Genomic DNA, 13,339 nt, shown 5'->3' on the forward strand with positions numbered 1-13,339 from the left:
ATGCTATTCTTGTGTATCAGACATTCAAAAGGAAGAGGGCGATTGCTGATCGCGGAGGAGCACGAGCAAAGTATTTGGAAAAGGTAGTGACACCTGATAAATCAAATAGCCCATTAGGTGTAGTTGCAATATCACCTGGCCCACAAAACACCCCAACTCTTATAGACTCTAGCCCTACTACGCTGGTAATTTCTGATGCCCCAACTCAGCAGACCCCAACTGCAGCAAACAGTGTGATGATGCCAGTTGACATAGCACCATCTCTACGATGCAAAACCCCCATTCCAGCAAAGAGTACACCAAATCCAGTTGCCAAATCCCTTTTTGAACCAGAGAGAGCCCCAATTGCAGCGAATAGGACCCCTGTTCCATTTCTTCCTAGTTTAGAAGATGAAGCTTATATTGTTGTCAAGAACTTTGTGCACATCTTTCCTTCATGGAAAGATTATACCGTAGACACAGAACAATTCCCAGTCTTCCTCCGCAACTTATGCGTAAGTAATGTACTAATGTAATTCATGGTAATTACTGCATATGTTTCTGCTGAAGAATACAAAAGATTTCATTCTTTTAAATAGGCGAGGACCAAACTAGATTGTCAAGACAAGCAAGGGTTGGTTGCGCTTTTCAAGCACTCATTGATGAAGATCGTTCCTACCTGAGGCAAGCGCACTTCGATGGCAAGCCTCTAAATGAAATTTCTGTAAAGTCTTCGGTGTTACATTTATTAGACAATGACTGGAATAATCTTGTTACACATTGGTCTCGTCTGCAGCGTAAGGTACTGTCTATGATATCACATCACAATTTAAACTACATTTCTACATTTGCCTTAACGTCTCACTTGTACGAAAACCGTTAGCTGAAGAACATTCATTCTCAAGGGACCACAGAATCTTGCAACTATATTGCACACTGCATTGCTCTTGTGAGTACCTCTTGCCCTGTATGACCATACTTACTTTCATAGCTGTTTGATTATGTAGCATCACTGCACATGTTAGCCTCGTTATCGTCAATTTGGTGGACATTATAAGATCCGTATGGACTCTTACATAAATTTAGAATCAACCCAATGCTTTTGAAGAGGTTTAGCTCTGCAGTCCTCTTGTAAGGACTGAACGTCGTCTATCAAGAATGTTTTGTACAGTACACCAGTGTTCAAAACACTCTTGTATTATGGGAAGAGGGATTGGTTCATTGTGTATCATTCTGCATCTTATCTCCCTCGCCCACCATTTACTAAAAAATATCAGATCTATATTTAATCTTACCAACAACTTGAATACACAGACAATGCTAGTGTAGAAGTGTAGCCCATTGCTCTTGTCAGTACATTTTGTCCTGTAACGCTTGTACTTTCAGGGATTGGTAGTTGATTATGTAGCATCAATATGCATCTTATTTTCATTATCCTCTACCCCTTCTAGTATTATCATATCTATAATTACTCTCTACAAAATGTAGAGTACATGCAATGCTTATGAAGAAGATTCTGTGCTGAAATTCTTGAGTTATCCTTCCCTTGACATGGAGAAGGGCATTATAAAGTCAGTGTTAACTGTTAATGTAAGTCAGTCCTTCTAAAGCCTTTATCCTCAACTGCTGTTTAATTTGCTCATACTCCCTATCGTTTACTACTGTTTAGTTTGCTGTTTCTATCAAAATGCATGTTCACAACAAACGTAAGTTCCAAGTTTTACTTGTAAAACCAAATCCCTTATTCATACCATGCACATTACTCAATACTCCCTATATGTATGCTTGTTTTTGTGGATCTATAATCCAGTGTGTGGTGAAGCAGCCCACGTTTGCACCTTGTCATCTCATGTTTTATCTTACTGATGTGGCTGATGATATGAACAACATGCCATGCACATTAACCAAAATAGATACAATGATTGTCTTTGCCCTTCATCTATGCTTGTTATGTTGACATGGTAATCCAGTAGTGTGGTGAAGCTCCCTGCATTATGAACAATGCCAAATTATGCTATTGATATTTTGAACTTAGTCTTTATTTTCTAATTTGAAATTGGATGGAATTGACATCACAGTTATCATCTTTGTTTATACACGTGCAAAACCTGTCATCTCTCTGCTTGGTTCAGGGTGATATGCCTGATGGCATGCACAAGTCTGCTGAAGGCTGTGAGACAAACCCAACATATATTGCAGCAAAGAAGGCAAAACATTTTGAAGATAGCGAGACAACCCCAAAGACTTGTCTTGATGCAGTGTTCAAGTTACTTGAGACTAGCAGTCAGACAATCTCACAGAATTCGCTGTTTGAATCAGTTCGACTTCTTCAATCCAAAGTTCTAGCAAAAAGGCATTTTGCAACTCAACTTCGACTTGAAGTCCTATCTCTAAGAAAGATTGCGGAGAACACCAATGAGAACCTCATTGCTAAATAGCTACACCTGGAAGCTATGACCGACATGCTAGGCCGGTCTCACAGCCTTGCTCAGCAGCTTGCCCAGCAGTTCCCGGGCAAGGCTAACCTTTCTTGAACTATCTTGGAAGTGGTCTCGGTTCAGTATTATTTTGTTACGCTGCAATGGTGCCTAGTTTTTGTAATTTGCTTCTTCGTTGCGCTTTATGATCACTGGTGGCGAACTTCAATGCCCAGTGGATGTAATATACCATAAATCCTTTATTGTATAGTGTAGGTTTATTCTAAGTTACTATGTCGTAATTTCTTTATTGTATAGAGTAGGTTCGTTCTTAATTCCTACTAGTTACTGCCATCATTCGCTATCTGAAAAAAATCTGATGTAGTTGACCGGGCCAAAACATTCGCCTCTAATGGGCCTGGTTTTTAGCGGGCCACAATTGGGCCAGCCTGCACCTTTCTTGGGCCCGAATGGCCATTGGGGCCTTCACACTTTGCGCCAGGCCCACAACTTACCCCGGCCTATATTCAGCCCAAATTTTAGTTGGGCCTTTTATGGACCCAGCGCTTAGTTTGGTCAATGTAGCATTGGGCTATTAACAGGCTGAATATTCTGCTGGTCTGTTTGGCCTTTAGCAGGCCAAAATTCATGTTGGGCCTCAATTTTCACTAGTCGTCGACAGGCCTTCAGCAGGCTGAAATGTAGACCGGGCCTTTTTTGGCCCAGTTATATAACGGGCCGTTACCAGGTCGAAACATATCTCGGGCCTTAGTTGGCCCACTGATATCATGGGCCTTTAAGAGGCCGAAAGCGTAGTATAGGCATCAACGGGCTGAATTATATAACAGGCCTTTAACAGGCTCAAAGTCACATTAGGCTGAACTGTTGCCACCTTTATCACGGGCCGTTAGTGGGCTGGATGTCGCGTCGGACCATATATGGCCCATGGGCAGCACGGGCCATTCCCAGGCCGAAAGACACACCAGGCTGAAATGGGCCCATGTCTACATCGGGCCTCTAACAGGCCGAAAGTCACTGGGCCGTAATTGGGCCCAAATATTTGGCGAACAATTAACGGGCCAGATCTGGCTTCGGGCCGTAAATGGGCCTTTATTAAATAGGCTATTATTGGGCTGGCCCACTAGTACCTGAGTAAGTACTACGGGCCTTTGACTGGGCCGGCCTTTTTAACCTATATGGGCCTCTGTTGGGCCTTTGCCACGTGTCGACGTATCATAGGCATGTCTCCTCCAATGGACAGACGACATCTGGCCCACTGAGGAGCAAACACGTGATAGAGGCAGGGTGTCCCGATCTTTTGATGAGATGATAACTATCGATTTGGTGGAAGCCGACTTTGACGATCCGACTACAAACATGCACGACGTTGCGCCTTAGCAATCGCCAAACCAATCTCCCAAGTTTACTGACAATGCTGGAAGCACGATCAGCCTGACCACGAAGGTCTATTCCTGCACGCAATCGAAGAACAAGAAAAATATGATAATGCAATCTGAATATTGATAATATAGATGAAGTATTGATAAAGGTGGGGATCCGAAAGCGGTCTTGGTCTGGTCGTTGGACACAAACGAAGTACACGAAGTTGCAATGGCTAACTTTTAACTAAGCAAATCCCAAGGAAAAAGCTACTAGATGGATCTACTTATATAGAAGCAAGGGGTGGCGGACAAGGAGGTGGAACGACGTCCCAAGACAGCCTAAAACTAACCCTAGGTCGTACAAGGCTCATGGCCCAAGGGGAGGTGATGCAACACCTTTGGACTTGTAGTTTGACTCAGATTCTGCTGCAACGTCAGATTGTTTCGTTGATATCTCAACGCTCAAGAAGAATTTGAAGGTGAAACCAATTGGGTTGGAAAGATCACGAAATCTACTTTTCAACAAGAAAAGAATCACCCAATTCGGAGTCCGTATGAAAGAGTTCTTGACGTTTTGAGTCAGGTATGTCTGTGTAGTCCGAATTTGAATGCAGAACGTGAGAGACTTGGACTCTATCTTCTCTTGGTCCAAAAGTGACGTGAGAGGACTTTTTGAACATCACCTAAACTTCTCTTTTTCCCTTATCTTCATATGTGGATTGTACAAATGTCCCATACACCTGTAATTAGACATGTAACAAAAGTGTGTGAAGTATTTTTGTCCTGCATGACATAAATAAATTATTTTGCATTAGAAATCACCTCACAAATATACATGTATGCAATATTTTTGGTCGTATCCAAGGTAGTCATGTCCTCATCATCCTCCCCTTCTTGAAAACAAAGCCGTCCTCGGCGTTGCTTAATCTGAAATGTGGCTAACAAAAGAGACAAGGTGTACATGTTGTATATGTACTAGCACAAATGCCCGTGCGATGCAACAGGAGAAAACATGGACGGACACTGCCGCCATCTATTTCAACACGGCACCCTATTTTAAAATAGTAACTAGTTCAAAGTTATTCAGTGAAATACTAACGGGTTATTTCTATAGAAAAAATTAGCAATTTCAAAGTTATAACTCAATTTTGTGATGCTTAGATTGGATGATGAACTTCAAACTCACCCATCTCTCCTTTGTATGTATAGGTATATAGATGTGCTTCGCTGAAGAGAAAGGGCGAGAAGTGACTCTGTCACAACAAACGCTAAAGTTTCTCTCACATCATATGTCTCTACCTCCACCACAGTGCGCTTCATCAATCCGCCGGCTTCACAATGCTTAAGTTGTAAATCAAATTGGAAGATCAAATGCAAGCACCATCGAAGATAAGCAAATGAGACGACACAAGAGCTAGTTAGCTTTTGTTTTTACGGTAAAAACCATTGTAATTGGGCCGATGAACCCTAAACTTTTCTCAATGTAATCTCATAAACAATGTAACTATTATTTGATACCAACAAAGGGAACCGCCATCACCTCCCCTAAAAAAGCAGCTGACTGCCCACGAATTTCCATACTGTTGCTTTTGCATGTTCCACTTCAACTATCTGCCTTGATCCTTCATGAAGCAACACGTTCCTCGATACCACTTCCTGAAAGTTAGAACAATATCACGGGCATAGGTAGTACAACACTATTACTTCGTGAAAGTTTCTGCTGAACTATCTTTACTATATGTTTTTGGAAAAATAGAACCCTCCTTGCTGTACCAGAAAAGCACACCTACAATGGCAGAACTGCATCAACTATGAAATATACCACTTTGATTCTACAGAAAATAGGGACACCGAGAAAGAGTGAGGTATAGAAAAAACATTTCAACTATGATTCAGTAACCAGCCAAAGGGCTGCTAAATCTCTTGAGGCATAGTTGAAGCCACCATCTCTTTTAACCCCTATCAAAGGGATTTGATGACCTTCAATGAATATTGCACGAGCAACCTCACTTTCTTAGACCAAACCTTTGCTTATTCAACAGGCCTGGAACTCGTGGATTGTAAGGATTATAACAGCTCTCCCCCTGAAAGGTTAGTAATTAGCTATGTTTCTCATTTGAAAACATAAACCAATAACCAGTGAAGAGACAGTCGTCATAAATAAGCATCTCAAGAAAAAAAAGACGCACACCAGTAAATAAATGAAGCTAATTTGTAAAATATTGGCAGCAAATGTAGAATATTGATATTTGGCACTTCATATGACAAAAATAAACCAGGATAAGCCACCTCAAATAATTTGACCGTATCATCTTCAGTATGGTTCAAATGAGGGAGAAAATAGAAATCCATTAAGCACAAATTCCTTGTCAGCAACCATTGCCATATTTCAGTTTTATAAAGTACCAATAGTTCATTTTGCATACAGAAACAGGTCAACATTCTAGAAACAGATGTGTTCGTCTTCATCTAGAGTCCAATTGACATAAAATAAATCAAGTTGCAGCTGCATTCTGTTGACGCATTGCTCAGCAAATTTTTAGAATTATAAGTCAAATTCCAGTAGAAAGTATGACTACTGCATCTTAAAAATGCACATCTAATAGCTTGTAAACCTGGTCAATTTGCTGCCTGCTAATTTAGAATATTTCTTCTCGCATACCTGCAGTTTCGAATATTCCTAGGCTCTGCATGTAAGAGGAGCAACGGACCTAATGGAACTACATCTTGTTAACCGAACATGAGGCGAGTCATGGGCAATATCGCTGCCTGCGCTCTCCCAGGTGAGGCGGTGAGGAGGCAACGACGGTAGTGCGCCTATCAAATGGCGGCCATGGAGCTCCAAATTGGAGGAGGAGAGGGTGGTCTCCGGTCTTGCTCTGTTGATTGGCAGCCATGGAGCCCCAATATAGAGGACGAACGGATGTTGGATTCTGCCATACTCATCGAGGAAGATATGCATGTCCAATAGGGATAAACTATCAATGCTGGACTGGAATATGTGTTTCGATTGCACCGAACTCCGGACTTTCTAGCTATAAAAATTTGTGATGTGAGCAAAACAATGGACAGATATAAACTGAAAACCAATACAGTTTATTTCATACAAGTACGCTTTGAAAAAACATGCCCATGCAAAGAGGGTCCAAAGTTGATGATGAGAGGCAAACTAATCTCCCCTATTTGAAGTATGGTCATGGAAGCAGCCTGCATTGGAAGGGTGTGCCATGGTCCAGTAAGTATGACCCTTACGAAAATTGGTTAACTCAACAATGCAAGGAATCTATGAACAATGCATATAGAAATCTGAATGATATATAAATGAAAAATTACCACTTACTCAATAGGTCTAGTGAGATGCGATGTAGCACTTTGACAGCCAAATTATCTTGCAAAATGCAAATACAGTACGTACATTATTGAATTTCCCACCTCAATAGCAAATTCAGGTTAGAATTTTATGTCGACAAAAACACATCAGTTCCGGTAAGTAATATGCAGTAAAGACTCCGCATTGCCATTACGAAAGGACAAATCAGAGTAGAGCTAACAGCAACTGAAGGCTGAATACTAAAACTATCTAGCCTCTGCACCATGGCTGGCTCTACCATGTGAACTACTCCCTCCGTTCCTAAATATAAGTCTTTTTAGAGATTGCACTACAAACTACATACGGATGTATATAGACATATTTTAGAGTGTAGATTCACTCATTTTGCTCTGTATGTAGTCCATAGTGAAATCTCTAAAAAGACTTATATTTAGGAACGGAGGGAGTATTTGCTACAGAGTTAAGAAATGTCTGAATGACTACCTACACGAACAGTAGTACAAGATGGGCTTGTTCATAAATCTACATACTTTCTCAAACAGCAGCTCTATGTCTAACTTGCATAAACATAATCTACTAAAAGTATAGCAAACTATTATAACCACCACTAGCAATTTAAATCAATTTCCCATGTCAATAATACAAAATAAATGGTATTAATGTTATTGTGTTCTAGCAACACATGACTAAAGATTGGAAAGGATCATGCTCACATGTTGAAGCGGTCTTGGCACTTGACATCCTGCAGATATAGAAAACAAAGACAAAAGGGGACATGAGACAAATCAATTGAACAAGAAATTTGTATCTCCTCTGGACCATACATGATCTGATGTGCACATACAGGATGAGCTGATGGACTGCACGAGATGCTTCTTCTTGTGCTTGCTTCTCTAGCTCAGCCAGCGGGTTAAGGAGATTGACTTCATTCTGTAACACCTGCTCGGATTCCCAACAAAAAAGACAGATATGTTAAATTCCATGGCAAACAGCAGGGAAGGAGGAGCGTCATGCCACAGGAGAGTGTCTAGAGGCAACAACCACATGTATGTATGTGCAGTTCGGCACCATTATTTGTTTGGCACTATCATCGAAGAGAAGAGAAACCAATATTAGTGTTTGCACAATAGTGCTTCTCTACTAAATATTGTAAGAGATTAACTGTATTGCCTCGTTTATATCCTCTGGTTTCTCCAGGTAAGTGCTGCCTTTGAGCGGAAACTACTGAAGAAGAGAAATAAATAAACAGAAGCAAGAATTGATTCATGAAAAACTTGCCATGACAGATGACATCCCAATAGACATTATTGAACTGCTTTTGAGAAGTCAGGATAAGAGACCATGGATAACTAAGGCCCTGTTTGGTTCATAAGTTCTAGGACTTTTTTTAGTCCCAACTTATAAGTCCCAAGTCCCTAAAAAGTCCCAACCTGTTTGGTTCCTGGGACTTAACATGGACTAAAAGACCATATTACAATTATAAGTTCCTATAAGACTCGCCTTGAGAGTCTTATTTCATAAGTCCCAAATGCCCACTTTAAGTTCATATAAGTCCCTCCTGTTTGGTTTAGATGGGACTTATAGGGACTTTTTCAAGTCCCTAAACCAATAAGTCCCTGGAAACAAACACCCTCTAAGGCTAATTCTGCTGAAGATTGACACTACTTTTCAGCAGAAGCATTTGAAATCACACTACTTTTCAGCATAAGCCTTTTGAACCAAATAGTTCTAGGATTTTGTAGCAGGCTAGCAGACAAATAGAGATGAGGGAGCGGAGGCTAGAGTGGCAGCGAGCTCACCGAGAGGGAGGAGAGATGCTGTCTGGAGGGCTCGCCTGCAGCAGGATCTTGCCACTGGGCGACGACGAGCCATGGAGGGGGCGTGAACAACCTGGTTCTCGGCCTCTGCCATGCTCGCCCTGCCGTGCCTCCCCTGTACGGCGGAGCAACCATGGTGCCGCCACGGAGAACCCCGACGCCTTGCAAGGTCCTACCGCCGCTCGCCTGGATCCGTACGCCGCCGTCATCCCGCGCGTCCGACCCGTCCGCCGCCGCTCGCCTGGATCCGTACGCCGCCGTCATCCCGCGCGTCCAGCCCGTCAACCGCCGCTCGCCTAGATCCGTACGCCACCGTCGTTCTGCGCGTCCAGCCCGTGAACCGCCGCTCGCCTAGATCCGTACGCCACTATCGTTCCGCGCGTCAAGCCCGTCCGCTGCCCCCTGTGCAGATCTCACTCGATCGGATCGAGCGGGAGAGCAGCCTGCCGCCCCACACGCTCGTTGACCAGCCTCATCTAGAGATAGGGGTAGGCGCGCCGGCGGGGTAGGCGGTGGCGGCGTGGGGCGCGGTGTGGCGGCGCGCGGTGAGGCGAGGCGGCGTGGGCGCGGCGTGGCAGGCGGCGGGCTGGAGGTGGGATCGATAGGATTGTCATGGGGCTGGGTTAATTTTTTTTTCTTTTCTCTCGCAAATACCGGTTCGTGTTGACTTATTACAAGGACTGCGGGTTGAATTTCTAGAAAATAGGAGGGCCTTTTTGCAAAAGCGCCGCGACGGGGGTGAGCGGGCAGAAGCCCTAATCGCTTTATTATTTGAGAAAGATATGTCATCCATTTTTACTTCCCTTGGTTTTTGCACATATAACACATGTATACATGAGTAATCTTCATAGTTCATAAAATCTATAGCCAAAACATTATCACAAGAAGTAGAAGGCATAGAAATATTGCAACTCAGTTTGCACATATAAGTGAAGCTCTTATTCATATCAAAAGATTGACAATATTCATCATTAAACCATCCCAACATTGGTGAATAAACCTTACGTGCATCAAATTTACATGCTACAACATGCTTAAATAAGAAGGTCACTAAGATTAGAGGTCATATCAAAATGATTAAACATTAGCACAATTATTTTAAAATGTATTTGATTCAAATATGATTAATTTCCTGATTCAGATGGTTCTTTGACATCAACAGTTAATTCGATGGGCGCACTCACAATTGTTGGTATTTCAGTTATTTGATCACATGATGCATTCATGACAGTAACATGATTCTCTAAAATAGGTGGCGTGCTCAAATCAACAGGTAACTCAACACATGATGTATTTAAGTTAATTAGGCATGCATCATTCTCATGTGAAGTTATATTATCAACACCTTTACTGTTACCTTGTCCCAAAGACGTAGCTGATGTAGGTATGGACAATGACAATGTACCATACACTTGAGATGATGTCGCACTCACAATCCGAGGTGTGGCTGCTCTAGTAGGTGCAACGGTGGAGGAATCAATCGATGGTAGTGAGTATGAATTGGAATAGTAGTTGTTGTGGTCACCCAATGCATCCTCCTGTAACTGTCTCTCAAAGATACAAGCACGAACATACATACCAGTAATGTAACGAGGAATATACTGAAATCTTGCATGAATATCATGGTTCAAACCACCAAAAAATCTATTTATTGTATCATCCTCAGATTCTTCTATGTCACAATGATGCATATAAGATTTGGACTCTTGGTAGTAAGCATGAACAGTGTTGTTGCCTTGTTTAAATTGTTCGAATTTGTGAAGCAATTCACGGCGATAGTAAGGAGGGAAAATTGTTGTCTCATTACATCTTTCAAATCTTTCCAAATTGTGGGTTGGTTATCAATGTCTTTCTTACAATGCACACTCCACCAAACAGAAGCAAAACCAGTAAATGCTCTAGTGGCAGCTCATACTCGCTCAAGTTCAAAAAAGTAATGGTGAATAAAAACTTGTTCTACTTCAAGCGCCCAATCTAGATAAATAGCAGGATTAAATCTACCCTCAAATGACGGTAAAGAGATAACATGACCATGTGCTTGTGTGTGTTGTCCCAACTCTCGTGTTGGTGAAGATGTGTCCGTCGTCCAAAAACTTCTATCTCCGGAACCTGTCATGATTAGTAAAAACAAGAAACAAAATTCAAGAATAATGTTCCTATGAACTACTAGGATGTGGTTGTAAAGTGCTCACAGTAAAGCAAATATCAATTCTTACAAGTTCTTACCATGCGGCAGGTGGTGACAGGCAACTAGCGGTGTCAAATAACTCCAAAGATTGTGTAAAGCGATTGCCAGGGGAACGTACGTATACACGGTGTAGAAATATGTGGAGCTAGGTTGGCTATATATGGTAACAAAAGATTAGCAATAATCAATTCAGAGATGCAATGTTGAATAAACGCTCAGCGACGGTACTGTGCTGGTCCTAGGCTAGACCAGACTAGAGATGCGAGCCTAGAACACTAATGAGGTCACGACGTAGCACAACTAGCATCAATGAAGGATACTAAGTAGCTCTGGACAGCAAGATATAAGTGAAGATCACAACGGCAGTAAAGATAATGATGAAAAACAACTGCCAAGCAGGATATACAAAAACTTTCTCTCCAACTTTTCTCTGAAAAAGTTTGTGCCAATTTTCTAATAGTTTTTCTCAAGAATGGCACTGACTTAAGCTTTCAAACGCAAAAAGAATCATTCAATTCCGAGTTGATATGAGGAGTCAAAAAATTCTAAAACTGGCTTGAAAAACCGGAATAAGCTGTCTCGCGAACTTCGGAGGGCAAATGGACCTATTTAGAAGCCGATTTTGAGGTGTCAAATATTAAACTAGCTTCTACAACTATTTAGATGCGGCTCGTCGCTAGCTAAAACGGACTTCGTATGAGGAAGTTATGCCTGTTTTACTGAACAGTCCACATAACAGATTCCAATCCGAATTCAACTATGAGATTGAGTCTAGATAGATCCGAATTTTGTTTTTTTCTTCTTTCTTTTTTTTCCTCACACTTTTTTCTTTCTCTCTTTTTTTTCTCTGACTTTTTTTTCTTTTTTTCTTTGTCTTTTTTTCTCTCTCCCTCTTTCCAAAATAAACTAGATAAGATGCAGATTGGATCAAGCGAAGATGTGAACAACCTCAACTATGATTGTGACAATGAACGATGGGTAGCACGTGGTGGAAATTGATGGATGGGTTGGTGGACAGCGAAAGGGATAACGATGCAGCAGCGATGTGACTAATGTGAACAGAACTCGAAACACCAAACGAACTAGACACTAAGACCAGCAACTCGACATGACGATGCAACCGATAATTCAATAATGCAAGCAATGAAAAGAAAATTGCAAAGGCTCGGACTGGCAAGGACAAAGGATGAATAGACCTAACTTTTTTTTATGGCTTTTTCCTGGACAATAGGTAAGAAAATAAATCTAATCTAGGGATAACTGGAAATTCTCATCGAGCAACCTAAAAACTGATACCACTTGATAGAGGCGGGGTGTCCCGATCTTTCAATGATATGATAACTATCAATTTGGTGGAAGTCGACTTTGACGATCCGACTACAAACGTGCACGACGTTGCGCCTTAGCAATCGCTAAACCAATCTCCCAAGGTTACTGACGATGCTGGAAGCACGATCAGCCTGACCACGAAGGTCTATTCCTGCACACAATCGAAGAACAAGCAAGAATATGATAATGCAATCTGAATATTGAGAATATAGATGAAGTATTGATAAAGGTGGGGATCCGAAAGCAGTCTTGGTCTGGTCGTTGGACACAAACGAAGTCGAATTTGCAATGGCTAACTTTTAACTAAACAAACCCAAGGAAAAAGCTACTAGATGGATCTACTTATATAGGAGCAAGGGGTGGCGGCCAAGGAGGTGGAAGGACGTCCCAATACAGCCTAAAACTAACCCTAGGTCGTACAAGGCTCATGGGCCCAAGTGGAGGTGATGCAACACCTTTGGACTTGTAGTTTGACTCGGATTCTGCTGCAATGTCAGATTGTTTCATCGATATATCAACGCACCAGAAGAATTTGAAGGTGAATCCAATTGGGTTGGAAAGAGCAAGAAATCTACTTTCCAACAAAAAAAGAATCTTCCAATTCGGAGTCCATATGAAAGAGTTCTTGACGTTTTGAGTCAGGTATGTCTGTGCAGTCCGAATCTGAATGCAGAACGTGAGAGACTTGGACTCTATCTTCTCTTGGCCCAAAAGTGACGTGAGAGGACTTTTTGAATAGCACCTAAACTTCTCTTTTTCCCTTATCTTCATATGTGGATTGTACAAATGTCCCATACACCTGCAATTAGACATGTAACAAAAGTGTGTGAAGTATTTTTGTTCTGGATGACATAAATAAATTATTTCATAGTTTGCATTAGAAATCACCTCACAAA

The 13,339-nt window shown here is 41.7% G+C and overlaps 1 protein-coding gene across 4 annotated transcripts; it reads right to left on the bottom strand.

Annotated features, from left to right (window-relative positions):
* Positions 1-5,486: 5,486 nt before the first annotated feature.
* LOC123119402 (uncharacterized) lies at positions 5,487-9,553 on the bottom strand. 4 transcript variants are annotated; one of them, XM_044539207.1, is made up of 5 exons: positions 8,909-9,553; positions 7,954-8,048; positions 7,823-7,851; positions 7,119-7,166; positions 5,487-5,862 (listed from the first exon to the last, which is right to left on the bottom strand). In XM_044539207.1, the coding sequence occupies exons 1-5, from the start codon at positions 9,188-9,190 to the stop codon at positions 5,846-5,848; spliced, it is 471 nt and encodes a 156-aa protein (XP_044395142.1). In that variant the 5' UTR covers positions 9,191-9,553; the 3' UTR covers positions 5,487-5,845. The 4 variants fall into 4 exon arrangements, 2 of the variants coding, with proteins under 2 accessions (XP_044395142.1, XP_044395141.1); XM_044539206.1 differs by having other exon boundaries at positions 5,487-6,985; XR_006458646.1 differs by lacking the exon at positions 8,909-9,553 and adding an exon at positions 8,151-8,900 and having other exon boundaries at positions 5,487-7,166.
* Positions 9,554-13,339: the final 3,786 nt, after the last annotated feature.

Source organism: Triticum aestivum, chromosome 5D (genome assembly GCF_018294505.1).
Source record: "Triticum aestivum cultivar Chinese Spring chromosome 5D, IWGSC CS RefSeq v2.1, whole genome shotgun sequence".
Taxonomy (NCBI): domain Eukaryota; kingdom Viridiplantae; phylum Streptophyta; class Magnoliopsida; order Poales; family Poaceae; genus Triticum; species Triticum aestivum.